The sequence below is a fragment of the Macaca fascicularis genome, chromosome 1 (assembly GCF_037993035.2).
Source record: "Macaca fascicularis isolate 582-1 chromosome 1, T2T-MFA8v1.1".
In the NCBI taxonomy this organism is placed as follows: Eukaryota; Metazoa; Chordata; class Mammalia; order Primates; family Cercopithecidae; genus Macaca; species Macaca fascicularis.
Window position 1 is genome coordinate 124,709,803 of NC_088375.1, and position 21,657 is coordinate 124,731,459.

General features: G+C 54.0%; 2 protein-coding genes across 13 annotated transcripts in view; one reads left to right on the plus strand and one right to left on the minus strand.

The window, feature by feature from the left end:
• Nucleotides 1–95: 95 nt before the first annotated feature.
• On the minus strand, nt 96–12,570 carry AMPD2 (adenosine monophosphate deaminase 2). 12 transcript variants are annotated; one of them, XM_073999626.1, is made up of 19 exons: nt 11,826–12,272; nt 10,837–11,343; nt 6,680–6,810; nt 6,326–6,456; nt 5,892–5,960; nt 5,693–5,801; nt 5,208–5,394; nt 4,804–4,945; nt 4,602–4,691; nt 4,215–4,344; nt 3,841–4,035; nt 3,623–3,754; nt 3,333–3,496; nt 2,901–3,027; nt 2,646–2,809; nt 2,218–2,338; nt 1,728–1,901; nt 1,356–1,466; nt 96–1,206 (listed from the first exon to the last, which is right to left on the minus strand). In XM_073999626.1, exons 2-19 carry the CDS (start codon nt 11,087–11,089, stop codon nt 997–999), a joined length of 2,640 nt encoding a protein of 879 aa, XP_073855727.1. In that variant the 5' UTR covers nt 11,090–11,343; nt 11,826–12,272; the 3' UTR covers nt 96–996. The 12 variants fall into 12 exon arrangements, with proteins under 12 accessions (XP_073855727.1, XP_073855766.1, XP_005542515.3 ...); XM_073999665.1 differs by having other exon boundaries at nt 4,602–4,707; XM_005542458.4 differs by lacking the exon at nt 10,837–11,343.
• The window catches only part of GNAT2 (G protein subunit alpha transducin 2), a 16,670-nt gene continuing 7,342 nt past the window's right edge, over nt 12,330–21,657 (plus strand). The window contains exons 1-3 of the mRNA XM_005542461.4: nt 12,330–12,626; nt 19,138–19,308; nt 21,557–21,599. Of these exons, the coding sequence (XP_005542518.1) occupies nt 19,191–19,308; nt 21,557–21,599 (161 nt within the window). The 5' untranslated portion in view covers nt 12,330–12,626; nt 19,138–19,190. The remainder of the gene's footprint in view (nt 12,627–19,137; nt 19,309–21,556; nt 21,600–21,657) is intronic.

Here is a 21,657-nt window from a genome sequence, read left to right on the forward strand (position 1 = left end):
CCCAAGACTAGTCCCTCTCCTCAGAATGTGCAGTGCCTCCATTCACAGCTACCTCCCACCATGGTGCTTCCTCTCCCAACAGAAACCCCACCTGCTTCATTAATTAAATAATCTTTATTTCTCATGCACTAGGAAAGATGGGTCGTATGAAACACTGCAGTTCACAGCAAAGGCCTCGGTCCAGAACACAACACAGGGGCCAGCTGGGATCAGGATCTGGTCAAAGCTCTGGGAGCCACACTGGGAACACCACTCCCAGGGTTGAGTGGCAGATCCAGGACCTTGCAGTGACCGTGGCCCCAGACATAACACATGGCAGCTGCCCTCTCCCACAGAGGCACAGGAAGCTGACACCCAAGGAGCACGTGGGCTGGGGACAGGACGGAGAAGGCTGCTGGGCAGTGACTTGGCGGAGATGTGGTCCAGCACCTCTGCCACCTGCGTCTACCCACTTAGGCCAGGAAGCCCAGGGCTGTGACTGAGCTCTCAGCCCAGCTCTAGCCAGTGCGGAGCTGCTGGAGTTCCACAGACCCTCAGCAGCCCCGTGCCCACAGCAGAGGTGTACAGGTCCCCCGCCTACCCCTCGGTTACATGAACAAGACAGGGGCCTAAACTCCAGCCCTGGCCAAGGCTTAGATTTGTCCAGGAAGGACCTGAAAGGCTAGAGGGGCCAGCCCCCCACAACCATCCCAAGCCCCTATGGACACTGGAGAAGCCCGTAGGACAGTCAGGCTTCTGAGAACCCCAGGACAGGGCCACCAGCAGGGGGGACCCTCAATACCTGGGCCGTCAGGTGCTACCTGAGCCCAAACAACAACGAGCAGATTCCCAGGCTTTGCTTTCACTGGGCGGCTCAGGGACAGTGACATGGTCGGAGACATGCAAGACACAGACAGACAAGAACGGAGACATGCAGAGACCACACAGCATGGGAGGGGTCTGAGGACAAAACGTGGTAAAAGTGCTGCGATGTGGTGGGCACTTCATGGACCAGGCTCACTGAGGCCCTGGGCTCATGGTGATACCCGCCTCCTCCGGAATGGTCTCCAGCATCTCACTCTGGACTGCCTGCGTGATGAGCGCCAGCTCCTGGCACAGGGTCTCGTAGCGGTAGCCCACGCGGATGTCTGGCACGTTGGTCCGGCGGATGTCATTCCCTTCAGGGCCTTCCTTGGTATAGTTGGGTCCCAGCCAGTGGCTCTTTACCTGCAGGGAGCAGGGGTAATGGGCAGGGCTGCAGCCAGTGCTGAGGGGCCGTGCCCCACCCCAAGCCATCCCAGGGACAGGTCAGGACCCCAAATGCAAAGGAGGGGAGGAGCGATGCCATGCCAAGGTCCAGGCAGGCGCTGTAGTACCTTGTGCGAGAAGCCACTCATGAGCACGCTGTTGCGGGCCAGCTCACACATATCGCAGGAGCTGAGCTTCCACACCTGGGTGGCGATGCTGTATTCCTCCATCAGCGGCTCCTGCACGGGCCAGGTTCCCTCAGAGGAGTGCGTCCTGGCTAGCTGCCCCTGCCTCCCTTCCCCCGCCTCCCCACACGCTCTACCCACCCCCGCCCCCCATCCGCCCAACCCCCCAACTCCATAGGACTTGCCAATTGGCCTGCTATGCTCTACCACCAGGGGGCAGCACCAACCCGAGAGACCCCCCCCCCCCCACGCCACCCGAAAGACCCCAGCGTCCTGGGACCCGCCCGCCTGCCTGGCTGCCTGCTGGGCTCTGACCTTGGTGAAGTGGAACTGCAGGGGATCATCAGTGGACAGGGAGACCATGAGGCCGCGGGACAGGTACTCCGGTAGCGGATTCCGGTGGTAGCTGAGGAAGAGGCTGTTGTTGCTGAGCGGGGACATGGCGATGCCAATCTGGGCCAGGTAGTACAGGTACTGCAGGACGGGGGCCTGGGCAGGCAACAGGGAGGGAGGGCCTGTCAGGTGGCCTCGGGGCTGGGCAGGGCACAGTGGTTCTGGGGGTCCAGGCCACAGAAGAGGGAAAGGGGAGGAGAATCCAGGCTGGGCCTGATGTGCAAAGGGTGAATTAGTCAAAATCCAAGTTGGGGCCCCAGGCTGGAGGCTAGGGCGGGGAAGGGTAGTTACATTGGGAAGGCAGAATCCAATCTGAGGGCTGGGTGGGAGGAGGATTGGTTACTGAAGGGGCTCGAATGGTTCAGAGGAAGGTGAACAATTGGGAGGGAAGGCTGGGCGTGCAGATCCTGACCTTGCGCAGAAGCAGCCCATGGGAAATGTTCTCAGCCAGCATGAAGGCTGACACCAGGTGGTGGATGGGTCCAGCCTCCCCACAGTGTGGCCTCAGCACAAACGTGTGGAAGCCCCTCTGCCTGGGGGACATGAAGACAGTGTCAGCTCCTGAGCCTGGGATCACCTGGGCTCACTGGAGCCCCTGACCTCCCAACCCAGCCTGCATATGTCCTCCAGCCGATAACTATGCAGGCCTGGGATAAGGGGGACAGGGGTAGGTTACTGGCTGTGAGGGGTGAGAGATGTAGCTCCAAGGGCAGAGAAAGAACCCATCTAGTCCAGGCAACAGGTGGGTCAGAGGTCTGGTGGCCCCAGCCCAAGGTGCCAAGAGTGAAGTTTGTTGGGCAAGAGACGGCACAGCAAACAGACACAGGGTGGTGCAGGCACCTGCGCAGGTGGTTCAACATGGCCATGTTGGCAAAGGTGTAGTACAGGTAGTAGGCATAGGGTGGGTTGTCCTCCTCCACCCACGCCTCAGGCAGGGGGCTCTCCAGGTTGAAGACATGGTTCTCAGGCTTGGACTCGTCATCCACACTGTCAAAACCATCCACCTAATACAGAACCCTGGGGTCAGACCCAGAGCTGCAGCTGGACGTGAAGCTGGCTGTGCTCCCCATACCCAGCCCTGTGCTGCCTGCTCACATGCTCCAAGAACAGATGCAGCTCCGGGTGGCTGGCAGGGTGCACAGTGGCCTCGAACAGTGGCAGGAAGATGTTCTCCAGCATCTCCTGGAAGTTGGCCAGCTGGCCCTTGGTACGGTACACATCACTGCAGGCGAGACATAACATGCAGGTATGTGCAAGTCAGGGCCAATGGGAGGAAACCCAGCGGGCCAGTAAGGGTCAGAGCTCGGCCCAAGAGCATAGGGGCGTATCTGAACCACACTGGGAAAGCAAGGATACCCAGGTGGGCCAGGCTGGACAGACCATGGGTGGGACCAGGAAGCCCTTCTTTGCACTCAGAGGGGTTGGCAGGGACAAGGGAGGCTCAGCCATCTTAGGAGGGCAGGAGGCAGGCCCTGACCCCTTGAACATGACCTCACAGGTTCCCCTCCCACTCCAAGGGACACTCACAAGAGGCGGGGCACCTGCACCAGCCAGCGCACGTTGGGGGAGTGCACATGGTGCATGACGGCCCAGCGCGCCAGCTTGTCCCACTCATCCCTCGAGCGCCCGTAAATGGAGAGCCGCAGCTCTGCATTCTGGTATTTGCTCTCCTCCAGGTCTGACATCACCTCCTAGACATGAGGTGAGCTGAGTCAGAGCTCTTCAGGGGGTCATCTGCCCACCTTCCTTGAGTCTCATCCCCCAAAAGCCCCCAGATCCTCAGGCTCGAGGTTTGGCAGGGAAGGCGGCCTCCTTACCTTAATGATGTGAGCAAAGTACTTCCCAGATACCCTGTTGTCCGTCTTGATGAAGATCTCTCGGAGGACGGACTCCCCAATAGGGTTGTATTTGGCATTAAACTTGTCAAAGCGATGGAAAGTGTTCCTGTCCTGGGGGACATGGGAAGGCTCAGGTCACCCCTGACTCCTGGTCCCCTGACTGACTGAGTCCCACAGCCCACACCACTGGCACAGACCGCATGCACATCCAGCGTGTCCACACTCAGGTCGTAGGCTGTGAGATTCATGCTCTCAAAGACCTCCCGCAGCGTCTGTTCACGGCCCTGCTCCACGTGCACGATCTCCTCCAGGTGCCGTTTCATCGCCCGCTTGATGAAGCGCAGCAGATGCTTCTGGTTCATGCAGGACGAGGCATGGATGTGGGTGTCCACCTGGAGTGGAACAGGGCACTGCTGATCCACCAGAGGCCAGGACGGTCTGGGGCCCAGGGCAGTGCGATGGGAAAGGACCCTCTGTACTGGATGCTCTGTGGGGGGCCTGGCCCTTGAATGGGAGGCTGGGCAGAGGTGTGGGATGGGGACACGGAGAGGGTCACGGGGTCAGGGCCCACCTTGCGGATGTTGTAGAAATCTCGGTGTGGCACTTTCTTCTGGGCGGCCAGTTCCTTCATCTCATTGAGTAGCACGTGCATCTGGAACTTGGAGCTCAGGTACTGCAGCCGGCGGTAGCAGAATGACTTTCTGGGCATGAGGAGAACAAGGCAGACACTTAGGCCCTGAAGGGAGGCACCTGGGGAGGGCTCGGGTAGCAGATCAGAGGGAGCAGGTGGGAGGGTAAGGATGCAGGCTGCCAAGAGGCCAGTAGACTGCAGGCAAGTCGAGGGCTCAGCAACTAGGAAAGATGACTATCACCAGGTGATGGGAGTCTGGGGCAGAACTGGGGCTGGAGAATCTGGGCTAGGAGGCAAGCTAAGTGTCTGGGATGGCAGGGGACTCACATGGGGCCATTGATAATCAGGGCCATCAGCACATTGACGTCAGCCACAAATTCCTGCAGGTCAGGATATGGCAGCTCCACCTCTGAGCAACTGGCATGGAGGGGAGCTTGGGTGAGGAGAGCAAGCTGAGCCCTGTGGCCTCTCCCAAGCCAATGCAACCTCCCACGTTGCATCCCCCCAACACGCACCACACCCCTCTTACTGCTCGTCAGGTTCCCTTCGGGTGTAGACGTGCACCACACCCCGCACCATGCGCAGACCCAAGCCCAGGTCCCCAGGCATGGTGCTTGGCTCACAGTGCTCGTACGGGTGCTGCTCCAGTGCAGGGGGGTGCACCGGGGCATCTGCAGGGGTGAGGAGGGTAAAGTCAGAGCAGGGCTCTTCCAAGCCACCCACTGCCCAACCCAAAGTCCCCACAGACGGCAAGAGATGTTGAAGACCCAGTAGGTCAGACAGCTCCTGCCCAACCTCCACCCCTGCACACCAAGAGGTTGGAATGAGGCTGGGTGTAGGGAGAGGCAGGCAGGGCAGAGGTGCCCAGGCACTAGGCTGAGGAAGCCCAGGAGGTTAGGGCACATGGGGTGGGGCAGAGATGGGGGGTCCCACCAGCAGACACAGGGGTGTCGGGGCCCTGCTCATAGGTCCGGGTCTCCAGAGGCTTTTCAGCCAGCTGCTGCAGGTAGCGGCGGGTGGTGGGGCAGAAGCTCTGCAGGGACAGGGCCATGTACTTCTCCCGGATGAAGAGTGCCCGCACCACACTCTTGGCTGCATCCAGCAGGTCTGTGAATGGCACCTGAAGATGAGGACATGCAATCACCATCCTCAGTCTCGGACTCAGAGACCTCCTCCCTGAGGCTTTATCTCAGACCCCAAACTATCCCCACCTCCCACAGGCCCTGGCCCCCAGGAATACTCAGATCACCCTGGTCCAGCACATCAAGTGGCTCCCAGCCAGCCCCTCTGCCCCTCCAGCTGCTGGAAAGAGAAACACCCTCTCCAGCCCCCACCCCCAGGTCTCCAGGTTGGGGGAACCCACTAAGACATAGGTGATGGAGATTCAAGGCCCTGCCCCACGTGCACCCCATACTCACCCCACACTTCTCCTCCCCGGAGATGGTGACCCGCTGAAACTCCCGTTCCAGCACATCACGCTCCCGCAGGCTCCGGTCACCCTGCCCCTCACCCTGTTCCTTGTAGAGCCTGCAGGGGGTGCATTCAAGGGAGGGGTTTGGAGCTGGCAGAAGGGCAGACTCCAGCTCCGCATCCCCTGTGCCCCTCTGCCCTCCTCACTGTAGGTCCGAGTCACTGTCTGTCTTCAGGAAATCTTGCTTGGCCCGAAGCAGGATGTCCGGCTCCAGCCTAGAGGCAAAAGGGGTGAGAGGTCAGGCAGATCACGAGGGACGGCCCTTGCTCCCAGGTCTCAGCACCACACTAGGTGCTGTGCACATGTTGTCACATGTGATCCTCAAAGGCAGAGCTGCAGAACCTTGTGCTGTTCTCACTCACTTTAGAGATGAGAAAGCAGACCCGTAAGTTAAGCAACATTGCCCAGCCACACCAGCGGCTAGAAGACAGAACAGAACCCAGCAGCCCGACTCCAAAGCCCACTCTAGGCTCCCTGTGCAGCACCCCAAGGGAGGGCGCGAGGGAAAGAGGCAGAGAAGGGCTCTGAAAGGGTCTGGACGGGTATGGAGGGAGACTAAGCAGCTGCCTGCTGGGCTCACTTGACATCCTGGCTGATCTGCCGCTCCAGCCGCTGCCGCCGCTCCTCCAGCTGTTCAATGGGGCTCTCCTCGGGGAACTCATACGGGGCACTACGGAGCTCACTCTCGGCCAGCGAGCGGGTGAACAGCTCCTGGGGGGAGGGAAGGAAGGTCAGCATGGCTGGCCCTCCGCCCTCGGACACTCTCCTACACAGTCTAAGGGTGGGGTGAGGGCAGCAGGACCAGGGGTACCTGGGAGAGGCTGAGGATCAGGAGCCAAGCGTGAGGTGAGGGGACAGCTGAGGTGAGGGGTGTGGGGAGCAGAGGCAGGGCATGGAGACACAGGGTGAGGGTGCGGGTGGTGCCAGGTGATACCTCGGCGATCTCCTTGCATTTGCCATCCATAGACGTGCGCAGGTCGAGCGGGAAGTGCTTGAGGCAGGGGGCGGGGCCCGGCAGGGATCGGGCAGACTGCAGCGGAGGGGCCCCCAGACCACCCCGAGCCTCTGCAGAGACAGTGATGCCAGGGTCAAAGGGTGGAGGGGCACCCCTGATAGCCCTGGGCCCCTGCCCTGACTAGGCCAGCTCCCGAGAGAGCCCAGGGTGGGGAAAGGGGGCAGTCTCTCCTCAGTAGCTGAGGAGTAGACCTGTGTGTGTGGCTCCCAAAGGGCTCACCCTCACCTCTAACACAAGGACCCCTCACCATTTCAGGCTCGGGATGGGGATTCTGAGTCTGCCCCTAGAACAAGTAGATTCATTACCTCCACAAATGAGAACCGAATCCCAGACTAGAGCCTGCTCCCTCAGGCCATGAGTATCTCCACATGACTACCTCCCAGAGGCAGGTGCACGTGTACATGTGCGCACACACGCACGTACGCACAGACACCCGCAGAGACACACACCAGGCGCTTGGTAAGGACCAGGCGGCCACACCAGGGACCCCCAGCTTGCAGCTCCCAGGGCAGGCAACCCAGGATCAGACCCGCCCCTGGACTAGCAGATTCTCCAGTCAAAGGGGCAGGGCCCTGCGCCTGACATCCTGGACCTGTGCAGCACAAGAAAAGCCACAGCTGCTGCTCAGCTCTGACCTGGGGACCAGCCCTCAAGGGAAGAGGAGAGGAAGTGGAAGGCCTGGTTGGCAGGGGAACCCTACCTCCTCCCTGGAGGCCTGCCCTCTCCCCCAGGGCCCCACGGCTGCCAAAATGTAGCCTGGCCTGTCCCTCTAAAAGGAGCTGCCACAAACAGTCTATGTCACTCAGGCTCCAGGATCTGGGCTGGGGGCACCACAGAGGGCCCTGGGGAATGGAGTGTCAGAAGCCAGGGGTCTTTCTCCATCAAGACTAGACTTTTCATCTGTGCCACCCGGAGGATGGCACCAGAGGGCCGTAAAGCCGCCGATCTATGGGGGCTGCCAAGGCTTCCAGCCTACCCCGAAGGACCCTCCCTGGGCTCAGCAGCCCCAGCTCCTCAGTGGGAAGCTTTCCACACCCAAACTGCCTCTCTCAGCCGGCTGTAAGGAGTGCTCCCATCCAGCACCCTCCACCCTGGCTTAGGGAAGGATTACAGGATCTGCCTGGGTAGCCGGCCTTAAAGTCTCTGCACCCATTTCCCAATACTCCAGGACTGGTCCCAAAGCTGGACGAAGGGAAGAGGGAGGGGCCTTCCCCAGATCCAAGACCCCGTCCCCTGCACACCCTGGGCCCTGCCTGAACCCTACCTGCAGAGGGCAGGCAGCTCCAGCCAGCAGCCCTGTGCCCCTTGCCCGCCTGTTTGCCAGTGAAGCTGCAGCCAGTCCCTCAGGGGCTGGCACAGGCTGTACCAAGTGCAGCTGCAAGCAGGGGAGACCCTGAGATGGCCGTGAGCACAGAGCTAGGGGAGTTCAAGGGAGCCCAGAAACCAAGAAAAGGAGCATCAGAGTTGGGAGATAAGATGAGCTCCAGAACTGAAGAGGGCCTCTACAGTGCCAGGGAGGACCCAGCCAGATGTGAGGCTCCTAAGGGGGAGTAGCAGGGTAGGCTGATTTGGGCAGGGCAGGCCGGCAGGGAGGAGCCAAGCCTCCTTAAAATCCACTGCCCTAGGGGACAGTCAGTGGACAGGGCCTGGCTGGCCAAAGAGTAAGAGGGGAGAAAAAGGAAGGGAACAGCTCTCCTCATCTCCACACCCACAGCCCCAGGTCAGCCTCCCCTGGCAGTGGCCTTGGTACTCACCACTGTCCTCTGGGCCCTGACTATGGGGTCCCTTAGGAGAGACAGGGCCTTTGCTGGGGAAGAAGCTAACTGGCAGCTGAGGAACTGGCCCAGTCTAGGTAGGGGCCAGTCACTGAGGCTTCCCCGCTGCCCAGCTGCTCAGGGGACTGGTTCACAGGCCCCTAGACTTGCAATCCCTGATCCAAGCCTATCATCAGGGACGGGACAAACTGTCCAGAATAAGTTTGGGAGAAAGGGAGCTAGAATTTGGAGGACATGGGTCTGATTCTGTTCCTGCTTCCAGGCACGTCTCTACCTACCATGGAAGGCTTTGGGTCCTCATCTACAAGTGGGGCGGTAAGTGCTCCCTTCCCTGCCTAGCCACAACTGCCATAAGGCTCACAGAGATAATGGCTCTGCAAGTGTTCTGCAAAACACCAGGCTCTGTGTTGAGGCGAGGCCTGCAATTATGAACTCCTGGGACCTTCAAAATACATCCTACTTGTAGCCCTGCCCACTGAGGACAGTGGGAGGTTCTCTGGGCCCAGTGCAGGGTGAAGGCAATAGGCCAGTAAAGGGCAGTGAAGTGAACTTGGCAGGGGTGGAGATGGGGTGACTATCTCTTTCTTGGAAAAGGACAAAGTAGAAAGAGGAAGAAAAGAGGGGACCCTGCCTCACCCCCAGAGTGTAAGACCTTTTCTTGCCCAAGAACCCTGATTCTACACACCTCCTCCCTACATATGGCCCCAGACCACTTCTAACTCCATCTAGGGGAGGCCGACCACAGACCTCCATGGCTAGTTCATATTGGGTTAGCAGGAGTTGAGTCAAAGGCCCAAATCTCAACCCCCTCTCCTAGCACAGGGGTCTGGGGCTCCACAGCAGTTCTGGGGTGAGCAGGACAGATTCCAACAGCCAACGCCATCCCCCCAGCCTGCCAGGCCACTCTCCAGGGCTGCCACAGGCTCACTGAAGGTGACACACAGGCAGTAACCTCTACATTCTCAGAGGCCAGGCCTAGAAGACTCAGCTGCCTACTGGTCCTTTCTCTAGGTGCCAGCACCACACACATACACCCACACTTACAGAGAAGTCAAGCAAAAGCCAGAGTGGGCCGCTCCAGAGCCACTCCCACCAACTCTGAGATTCTGAGCACCCCATCTCCCCTCTCAACCAGGAGCCCCTCACACACTGCCAGGACTGCCTCAGTAGGCACAGGGGTGTCCACGGCTTTGACCCCACAAGTGTCAGATGCTCTTACCATCTGACCACTGAAGGGTATCCAGTTCTGGGCTAGATCCATATCAGTTGCCCTATTGCTGAACCAAACAGGGCCAGGGAGGGCCCCACCCAGGGGACACCCTTTCTGGATGGCACAGACCTGGGCACAGAGAACACCCTCAGGGCAGTACAGACCTAGCACTAGGCATCTTCAATGAAACAAGAAAATATAGGAGGTTGATAGTAGGACTATGGCTACAGACAGCTGCAAGGGTGGGGGGCAGTCAGCATGATCTGGTCATCAAAGTCAGGGTGGGTCTTTCCTTAGCCACAAGGCCTGGGAGCAGACAGCAGGCAGACAGCCCTCTGCAAGCACAGAGCCAGGCAGCCAAGCCCTCACTGAGACAGGCGCTGCTGCACCTCGCTGCCTGCTCCAAATGATGCAGAGATGCTTACTAGAGTGAGAGACGAACCAAAGGGTGCAGGATCACACGCAGTGCGGGCAGCAGCCCCAGTCTGAAGCCTGCACAGACCTGACCAAGGACGCCCCATACTCCTAAGGAGGCTCATGACATAGACAAGGAACGAGCAAATAGCAAACGATAGATACAGTCAAGCCCCCAGTTGTGGGATGCCAGCCAACAATGGTTGTGCCCAGATGTCAGACCCCCAGTGAGGGGGATCTAGATGTGGGGTCCTAAAAAGTGGAACTAGTCACAGAACAGCCTGAGCCTGCCTGGTAAAGGCACAGGCACCAGTCAGAGTGGCCAGTCCACAAAACAGTCCCACACACCCCACTCCATTCACACATGCTCCACATGCAGTCTTAGCACATGCACACGCTGACACGTGTGCACACACACCTCTTGCTGCACCCACACCATGCCCACTCCTTGTGACAGAGGACAGCATCCCTGGCACAGATATCTCAGATCCACCCCCACCCCCGGCCACCCCTCACCCCACCTTCCAAGCCGGCTGTCCCTGGGACTGAGGTTAAGAGGCACCACCACAGAGAGGATGCCAGAGGAGGTGGCCTCCTCTGAGGGGACCAGCAGCTTGGGCGAGAGGTGGCAAGACAGAGCCCAGCATCTATCCTGAGGCCAGGAAGCACACACTCACCTGGAGCTGCAGTGGAGGCCTGCAGGCTGGCCCGCTTCTTAAAGGGATATTTGGCCTTGGGCTTGCCAGAGCCAGATGGATAGGATGCCATGGCTGGGACCACGGCGGCGACAGCGGGGGAGTCTGAGCGGCACCGGCTGGGGCCTGGCTCTGCCACATCCAACCCCTTCCTCCGCCCCGCCCCCAGCGGGAGTGACTGATGCAGGAAGCAGCGGCTCCGCAGGCGGAAGAGGCCCCGGCCACGATTTCTCATGTTGTCTAGGCAACCTCGGGGAGTGGGGCCTCCATCTCTGCCCCCTATCCCTCCCCTCCCTCCTCAGTCCCAGGAGTGACGTGACTGATGGTGGCTGGGCTTGGCGGGGGGCGGGGGAGGGAGTGGGTAGAAAAGAAGATGGGGAAGGGCCAGCCCCCAGCTCTCCACTAACCCACCAAGAGCCCTCACCCCATTATGCCAGGGCTCCAGGGCAAAGAAGCCAAAGTCCAGGCTAGCTGGTCCTTCCAGCTAGTCTGGAAGAAAAAAGAATAACAAATAGGAATTCAGCAGCGAGTGAGTCCAAGCTCAAACACAGTCCTCCCGGGGCAGGGCTGGCATACTCCGTGAAAACCCAGCACCCACTTTCCTTCCACATCTGACCCTCAGCTCCGGGGGTAGCTCAGCTCTGGGAGGAGGGGGAAGAACCGAGAATCCCAGCCCAGGAGGGAGGGGCCTGTCTTGGGAAAATTCCACCGTCGCCAAATAGCTACCTCCTAGGAAGGCAGGAAGGCCAGGAGACCCCCTTGTCTGGGGGTCTGGGACAGAGACCCTAGCCTCTTCGGATTTTTCCTCTGGCTCTGCACACTCTGGCTCTGCTCCCCAGGCCCTCGTAGGAAGAGCTGACCGCCTTCCCTACGTCCTGCTGCTGTGCTGTGACTCCCACCCTCTTGTCACCCTGGCCACAGCACTTCTCTGTCCCAGAGACCCTCCCTCCAACACACGTACACACACTCACCTGAAGCCATGGTGTCCGAGTTCCGAGGGGAGGCTGCCCACGAGGGTCTGCACAGCAGAAAGCCCGGGTCCTGAGAGAGGGCAGGGTGGTCGGGCCCCAGACTCCGGCCAAGTCACTCCAAGGGCCCCTGCCCTGGCACTGAGATGGGGAAAGTAAGGCAGTCTTTCAAAATTGCCAGCTGGCCGGAGGTGGACTCCCGCAGATCTCGGCAGCCAGACTGGCCTCAAGGCGACCCCGGTGTCGCGACCACCCAACCCCGCAATCGCAATCAAGAGACGGGTAGGCCACGTGCTCCCAAGGGAGCGGGACCCGGAACTCGTCCAGGTTTCTCGCAACACTCCCTGGGCATTCAGGGTCGGACTCCCGCGGCCGGACTGTGGTGGAGTCACGCAACAGGTGCGATCCCACGAAAATCTCGCCGGCTCCGCGCCAGGCTCTGCGGCCCTTGGCCCCGCCCCCGCCTGGCCCCGCCTCCGCCTGCCGACCCCGCCTCGCCATTTTTTTCTCTTCCTGGGCGCCACGTGGGCAGCCGCCACACCGTGGTAGGGCTGGCCTGAGCTGACCCTTGATCTTGGGCCAGTTTCGTGCGTCAGCTTCCTCATCCGTAAGATGGGGTAATGACAGTACCTCACTCAAAGGGGTTACTGTGAAGATTAAACGTAAAGTCCCTTTACATAGTGCCTGGCACGAAGTCAGGGCCCAGTGAAAGGTAGCTGTTGTTATCGTCCCAGGATTCATTTTAAGCAGAAGTCCTGCCCCTGCAATCTCACCTGATCGTCTGTTTTCTTCCGGCCGGCATAGGTAGGAGGCTGTGCCCTGCAATTCTGGCTCCCCTTCCCACATTTCTGTATTTGGTGGTTAAGAGCTTTAACTCTAGCCGGAATGTCTGCGTTCAAATCCAGATTTCACCTACTTCCTGACTGATACTGGGCAAGTTACCTAACTTCTCTGTGCTTCTGTTTCTTCCGTAAAATGAGTGTAAGAGTACCTGCTTTATATGGTGGTTAAGATGAATGAGTTAATATAAGTTAACTGCTTAGAACTGTGCCTGGCCTGTAGTTAGCACTTTTTTATTATTACCATTGCTTTAGCCTTGGCCTTGGTTCTCTATTGACACTCACAGGTTGATTCACTTACAGCCGTTCTGGGGTCTGCAGACATCCTATCCAACAAGCATCCCCACTGCCAAGGGGTAGAAAATCCGACCTAAAGGGAACTTGTGGAGGGAAGTCCCTAAGACTTCACTGAATATAATTAAATGCATTAGCAGGAATTAATCTCTTCCCTATTTTCCCTCTTGTGGGAGGCCTTTGCCCCCCAAACCCAGTTGTTCTAATGCTGTTTGTCTGGCTCCTCCCAGTTCTCACCACCCCCACAGCAGAGTTCCTTCCCAAACTCTGCCTGCCTCTTCTCTCCCCACGCTGGATTCTGGACTTTGAACCCTGTGCTCCACCTGCATCTGGTGCCACTTCCATTGATCCCTGTCTACTGTTCCCTGAACAAACTTAAAAAAACTTGGCCTCTTCACCTCACACAGAATCCATAGAACTAAAAAGAGAACAGAGATAACCAGGTTTACCTATCAAAATAGCAAAGACTAAAAAACAAAAAAACAAACACTAATGCAGGTGGCAAGGGTATAGTTAGTGAGATGGGAGACACACACACACGTACGTGTGCACACACATTACTGGTGGCCTTGAACACTGATATAATCTCTCTGAAAGCCATCTGGTAATATATAATCAAAAGTTTCAAAAAGGTTCTTATTATTTGACCCAGTAATCAATTTTCTGGAGTTTTTCTAAAAAAAGCTGCCAGAAAAATATGTATGCAAAAAGTTGCTCAGCACCACAATGTGTATTGCGTAGGAAAGTTAGACACTTTAAAGGCCCAACAGTAGGGGAATGTTTATGGAAGATTCATACCATGAAATACAGCCATTAAAAATTGTTCTTGGAGAAATGTTTAATGATGTGGAAATGTTTACAATATAAAGTTAGGTAAAAGAATGGATGCAAAACACTATATACAGAATGGTCCTACTTATGTGATATACATGGGTAGAAAAACACACCAACAAGTTTACCAATGATTATCTGTAGTGGTGGAATTATGGGGTATATTTTATTTATTTGCATTTTGAAAATTATAATACATACCCATAACTTTTATAATCAAGGGACTAGAAATCAATAAAAATTGGTAAAAATCCATAATTGACTCCACAGTCCCCCCAACCCAGACTTCCCTGGGTCTTAACCCCAGACTTAAACTATTCTGTTTACATTTGTGGCCCACTGAATTGGTCTTGGGGCTCTTAGGGATTTTGAGGCTGATGGACTCTCAAGAATGAATAAAATGAATCTCAAAAATCAAGCACCATGTAACTACATAGAATGTCATGTATCTTCTGATAAGATGCAAATGTTGACATAGTTTTAAAGATAGTATCTTGCATTGGGCCAGGCCTCTTGAGCCTCCTGCTTAATGCAGACCTACCTACCTCAGCAGCCAATAGGTGGCAATCCTTGCCCTCCACCCAGCCCAGGCAAACCAGTTCATTAATCCCTTTATGCTAGTCCCCTAGTCCGATCTGCAACACACCCCTCACTCTACAACCCTCCCCTATTTCCAGGTCATCTGGTGTATTGTCGCTGCTAGGAAGTCGGCCCTGATTACAGTTAAGCATCAGTCCCTCCACCCACTCAATACCAGCAAGAATCACAGTGAGGTTTCATTGTCTATGCAGAATAGAGCTTGGGAAATAAAGGCCTGAGTCATCCTATGGCCTGGGCTTTTTTCACACTGAGGCCTTAACATTGCTTTTGAGCCTCTGGGATCTTCCCTAGCTCCAAACACAGCTTCCTCCCCTCCTAGCCTGTTCCCCACATGGCTCCTTAACTGACCCTCCTGGAATCCCAGCTCCCTAACGATGGTGCACTCCTGTTTCTCTGAAGAACTGCTTTTCTTTACTTCTGGACTTCAGCTCACTGTGATGTCAGCCTCCCTGGCTAGGCCAGAACAATCTTCACAGATACTAAACTTGGGAGAGAATATCTGCATCTCCAAAAAGGTCCTTGGCCAGGACAATTTCCCAAACCATACCTTATGCCTAGGCCCTTCTAGAAACAAGCTGTTCAGCTCTGCTTTCTTAGCTTCTCCTAGCAGCCAGCTCCCTCTACCCCCCACCTCAGTCACCCAGCATTGTGTTTATAGCACCATGCAGCTGTTTCCATCTGTACTTGTTTATAAGACCCCAGTGGATTTTAGCCAAACCCCTTGCCATTGAAGGCGCTTCACTGGCTGGCTCCAATTTCCCTTCCTTGTCCTTATCTTCACCTCCCAGCCCTCCACTCCATGCACCTTTCACTCCAGTCCAGTCACATCAAAGTCCAGGTCTTCTCTGGGCACACCTTGTACCTTGTACCTCTACCTGTTTTCTCATGCTCTTTCCTTTCCCCAAAACACTAATCTCCCATTTCCACTGTTGTTCTGCTTCTCTGTGGAAAGTCTGTTCATTTCACAATCACCCTTTTCTTTCTTCTGCCATAGAACTTGTCAGACAGTCAGCTGTGTGTTTGCCTTTCCTACCAGGGGTGAATGCTAGGTCTTAAACAGCTCTGAATTTCCCAGCACTACTGCAGTATCCCTTTCACTAATTTGTTTCTCTGTGAATTTCCCCCACCTCTGCCTATGGACTGGAAGGTCCTGAAGGTAGTTCTCATCCTTCATATCCTCCCACTCCATCTGGGACAAGTCTTTACCCACAGTTCACTTAAGACAAAGCTTACCACGGATGTCAGACAGATCCCTTAACTCAGGAAACATGCCCAAATCACTGAGAAACAGTGATTTACTTTTCATCCAAGATGATATGGTTATAAAGGGCTGTGAATCAAAACAACTGAGCTCTGGCTTGGCTTCTGATACTACCTTGCTTATTAATGTGAGGATCACTTTTCTGTACTTCAGTTCACTCACCTCAAAAATGGAAATAGCACTACATACCTTACTTACTTCATCAGGAAACTGTCCCTAAATGTGATCATAAAGTGGAACAGCTACAACAAAGGCACAGAGTTGACAACAGAGGCAGAGGCAGGAGGTCACGGGCATCAGGATGATGTATGCACAGTAATGGATCTGTGTTCTCAGGCCAGGCGAGGGCTAGCAGTTCCCTCTCTCAGCTTTCCAGTGAGAATGGGGAACTTCCACCCAGTAGGTTAGGGAACAAAGCAGAAGCAGCACAGAAGTTTGCAGAGGTAGCAGTAGAAAAAGGAACGAGCCCACTTTCCCTGTGTGTGAAACAAGTTAGTGGTTCCTTTAACAAGGGCTGCTGTTATCGAGTTCATGCATTTGCCCATGCTTTCTCTCTCTGGCTACTTATGTGGGAGTAATAGAAAGAAGGATCACTGGTTTGTCTGTTCACTAGGACATATAACTTCGTTTTTTTGTTTTTGAAACAGAGTCTCACTCTGTCGCCCAGGCTGGAGTGCAGTGGTGCAATCTCGGCTCACTGCAACCTCCGCCTCCCGGGTTCAAGCGATTCTCGTGCCTCTATCTCCCAAGCAGCTGGATGTATGCCACCATGCTGGGTTTTGTTTTGTTTGTTTTTTTTTGAGACAGAATCTTGTTCTGTCATCCATGCTGGAGTGCAGTGCCTCCTGGGTTCAAGTGATTCTCCTGCCTCACCCTCCCAAGTAGCTGGGATTACAGGTGCCTGCCACCATGCCCGGCTAATTTTTGTATTTTTTTTTTAAAGTAGAGATAGGGTTTCACCATGTTGACTAGGCTGTCTCAAACTCCTGACCTCAGATGATCTGCCCGTTTCGGCCTCCCAAAGTGTTGGGATTACAGGCATGAGCCACCACTCCTGGCCTAATTTTTGTAGTTTTAGTAGATACAGGGTTTCACCGTGTTGGCTAGGAACTCCTGACCTCAGGTGATCCGCCCACCCCAGCCTCCCAAAGTGCTGGGATTACAGGCATGAGCCACTGTGCCCGGCCAACTTTAAATGAGTTACTTAACTCTCAAGTCTCTGTTAATCTAGTCTGTAAATTGGGGACGAGAGCAGTTATTGTGAGAATTAACTGTTACGAGCCACTTACATTGTTCAGTAGTTATTATAATAACTATAACATAATAATTATTAATAGTTCCAGGCAGCCCCTTGAACAGTGTAGCCTTCAGCATAGCTCTGGCCTCAGTGTGAGTTACTGTGAGTACTGAGTTACTGTGGGTAGGCTACAGCACGCCTGGCAGTGGGGTATAATTACTGAAACCTTATAATGAAGATTCCAAGATAGTCACAATTTCAAAGAGACTCTCCTGTTTTCCCTTAGGTCGATAAGCACTTGCCAATTTGATGGGAAAACATGGCTACCACGGAAAGCCCCTCAGCAGCTGCCTATTTCTCCATCAGCCCGTACAGTCGCTGAAAGGTGGTGTGAAGGAGGAAGATAATTAGCTATGGCTCAGGGTACCTGATAGGCGGGGAGACCTAGATTCTACTCCTGACCATCCCAGTCCCAACTGGCCACTGCTGCACAAGTCCAGCTCTCAAATGAAAGAGCAAATTACATCCTTCGAGCTCAGTTCTCCACCTTGGCTGTACGCTAGAATCAGCTGGGGATGTTTTTAAATTCTTGTGCCTGGACTGCACTCCAGACCAATTTAATCAGTATTTTTTAAAAAGCACTCCAGGTAAATGCTACTGTACACTAAAAGTTGAGAACTGTTTCAGGGCAGGGTTTTTCAAACTTCACAGGCGTAATAACTACCTGTATTAGCTTAAAATATTTTCTCTGGCTCTGGAGTTTGATTCTAACATACCCTTTAAAAACTTGTACACTATTTTAACATCTCAGAAAGCAGGGTGATCTTCTAGTCAGTGGCACCTAAGACTTGAGGACACACAGAAACCAGCAACCCAGCTGATTCTTAGGATTAGGTAAGTTGAGGGGAAAACAGTTCCCGAGGGCAGTGCTTCCCAATCTTTAATGTCTTTAGAGTCACCTGAGATCTTGTTAAAATGCGGATTCCGAATCAGAAGTTCTGGGTTAAAGCCTGAGATTCTGCATGTCTAATGAGCTTCTGGGTGATCTGATGTTGCTGGCTCTTGATCCGCATTTTGGGCAGCAAAATTCTAAAACATCTCCACCCGAGGAGGCTCCACCAGCAAGACTCATTTAAGTCAACTGAAATAACTGGCATAGAGGAGTACAACCTGTGGAGTCCTCAATGTCTGTGAGGCAGTTACTAGACCGCACCCTCATTTTTCCCCCAGGAAAGGGCAGCTGGGATGAGAGCCAGAGGGAGAGAGAGCTGCCCCGACCTTTGAGAAGCCAGAGTCTGGAGTCCAATTTCCCAAAGAAGCAGAGTTTGTTGTGTGAGGCAGCACAAATCCCACACTGAATACCAGCAAAGTTCACTTATGAAGTGAAGCTGGGACTCAGCTGGCTTTAGTGGGCCGAAGGGAAGCAACCCCATTCTCTTCACCATACACCCTTTTTCTACATTTATTCATTCACCAAACCTTTTGATCCACGAACAAACTACAGGTTCTGAGAGGTTCAAAGATGAGTCAGATTTGGTCCATTGAGCTCCAGGGGGAGAAATGCAGTGAGGGAAAAGATTTGTAAAATGACATACAATATGAAATGATAAGTGCCAATAACAGAAGTACAAAGAGAGGGGCCAGTACAAAGGAGCAATGCTAGTAGCTTCCTGGAGCAGCAGCCACTGTGGGACCTGAAACATTCCTAATCTTCCCAAAGAAGGGCACCACCCAAAACAAATTTCCTTGCCAGGACCAGCCTATGGTAAACGAGTATGCTTTGATACCCTGAAGCCCTTGAAACCAAGACCTCATAATCTGGAGACTCAACATAAGGAATGCTTCCTACCTATATGCCCGTAATCTCTAGCTCTATGATGCAAATAAATCCAAGGAAGCAAGAGACTTTCAGGGGATGAGCCCCTTAAAGGATGGAAGTGGTTGTGCATCCTATCCTTCTCCCAGAACCCAGCAGATCATTTCCCTAGTTACATAAACATTTGAGTCTTTACCCCTTGCCATACTGACAAAGCTCTTAATTGGCTTGACCTATCACATTGCTAGATATAAAGGCTACAATCCCCAGACTAAGAAGTAGGTCTCCAGTTGGAGTAGGGAGTCTCAGTCAATGTAGGCAGAGTACAAGACCCTACAGCCTGCTCTCTTACCTGACCTTGTATAGACCAGCTTTTAGGGGAGCCAAGTTGGGATACTCAATTCCAACTCTTTTCCTTCTCTCCGTCTCACATACAGGAAACCTTACGAGAAAGGTTTAGGGGCCTGAAAAAGGTGACAAGACGGCAAAGATGGGAAGTGGAGCCAGTGCTGAGGACAAAGAACTGGCCAAGAGGTCCAAGGAGCTAGAAAAGAAGCTGCAGGAAGATGCTGATAAGGAAGCCAAGACTGTCAAGCTGCTACTGCTGGGTGAGTGAGATGGGAAGATGAGCCAGAGAAGGCAGGGGTCCTTCCTGCTTTCCTGAAGGGTCAGTGGGTTCTACCTCACCCCATGGGAAGGAGGGGTGGCAGGTCATTTTTCCTCTCCTCTACACAGTCTCAGGCTAGGTGATCAGGAGATCTAGAGCTGAGTTAATATGGGGCCTAAAGAGCCACCCCAAGGGGATCCAGAATGCCAAGGCTATTCCGGAGTTTTTCTACTCTTGAGTGAGGAATAGTGCAAGGGCCACCATGAACCCTCCCATTTCCAAATCTAACCAAATCTAACACATCCTTTAGGCTTCAAGGACCCTGGACTTGCACACTGTACCCAATCTGCAGTCAGAGAACCCTAAGCCAAGAAATCAGAAGAGAACAGGACCTTCCCTCACCAACAGGCTCACAAGTCCCAATATACAGTCAGTGCCAACAGTCCCAGAGATAGTCCCACTGGTTTTTGCCAAGTATAGTGGTTTCTTCTTGTTTGCAGTAAAAATTCTGGAAGCAGGGGGCCCTGAGTGAGGAGGAATAGTGTCTATGTATAGCAGTCCCTTCCTGGCTCTCTATTCAATAGCCACCTTCAAAGTCCCTGCCAGATGGAAGGTTCATCAACTTGATGAGCTCCTAAGCAGATCACTGGTCTGTGCTGAGAAAATAAAAGCACCTCAGTTTGTCAGGGAAATTGATCATGGCTGTAAATAAAACCAAGACAAGAACATTTGAGACATGTGGCTTAGGAAAAGAAACCACTGGTACCACAGAAGTAGGGTAGCTGGAGCAAGTGGGGTCTATGTAGCAGAAGATTGGATGCCTGAGCTGGGCTTCCAAGCCCTCATAAGGGATCTGGGAATTGACGCACTAGGCTAAGGTGCCTTCTTTTCCCCCAGCTGATCTGTGGCACAGTCGTAAGGACACACTAAAGGAGCACATCTCTGTAAGCTGGACCCAGACTCTAAGGAGCCCAGGAGGTTACGCAGGGGGAAACAGAGATGGTGGGGCCACTGAGAGATCTTTTAAGCCTAAGCAGATTTCTTCTAGATTCAGGATAAGCTGCTTAGAGGGAACAAGCACAGGCGAAATGGGAGGAGGTCGAGGCATTAGGGTAGTATAAACTCAGCATTAAAGGTATAAGTTTTTGATGGGGAGAGCAGAGTGTGAATGAGGACATTAGGACACTTTAGTCAATAAAGGAAACCCACTTAGTCCCATCCAAGATCAGGCTGAGCAACATGGTGAAACCCTGTCTCTACAAAAAAAAAAAAAAAAAAAATAGGCCGAGTGCAGTGGTGCACGCCTGTAATCCCAGCACTTTGGGAGGCCAAGACAGGTGGATCACCTGAGGTCAGGAGTTTGAGACCAGCCTGGCCAACACAGTGAAACCCTGTTTCTACTAAAAATACAAAAATTAGTCAGGCGTGGTGGCACGCACCTGTAGAGTCCCAGCTATGCAGGAGGCTGAGGCAGAAGAACTGCTTAAAACCCGGGAGGCAGAGGTTGCAGTGAGCCAAGATAGCACCACTGCACTCCAGCCTGGGAGACAGAGCAAGACTGTCTCAAAAAGAAAAAAAAAAAAAAAAAAATGTAGCCGGGCATGATGTCACACGCCTGGAATCCCAACTACTCAGGAGATTGAGGTAGGAGGATCACTTGAGCCCGGGAAGTCGAGGCTGCAGTAAGCTGAGATCCTGCCATGACACTCCAGCCTGGGCTATAAACCTGAGACCCTGTCTCAAAAAAAAAGGGAACCAGCAAGGTGATGAAAATATAGTATTTTAGTGAAATGATCCAGCTCTCTCCAATCTTACCCCAAGATCACTCTCCTGAGTCAAAAATAGGCACAGAGGAGAAATGTTAAAGGACTCCCCCTGTATCTGTTACATCTGGGAGATTTTGACTCCCAGCAGTCATTTGGAAATGTCTGGAGACACTTTTGGTTGTCATAACTAGGGAAGTGGGGTGCTATTGGCCTCTAGTGGGTAGAGGCCAGGAATGCTGCTAAACATCCTACCATGCATGAGACAGCCCAAACTAACTAGTACTGAAATTAAGAAACTGCTCTAAATCCAGGGTGAATGGCCTAAGCTCAAGCCTGCCAGAAATTGAGGGCAGCAGTCATCCCTATGTATTCTCCTCTAACAAGACCCCCAAGCAAGCAGTGGCTCTGACTTCTCCCAAGCCATCTCCTGGAAGGCTGGGGAGAACTGGTGGAAATCGAAAGCACAAGCATTTTTCCTTCCAGGTGCTGGGGAGTCAGGAAAGAGCACCATCGTCAAACAGATGAAGTGAGTAGCAACAAAGCTCCAAAGCACTGGGATAGGGTGAAGAAGTCAGCCAGTGGAG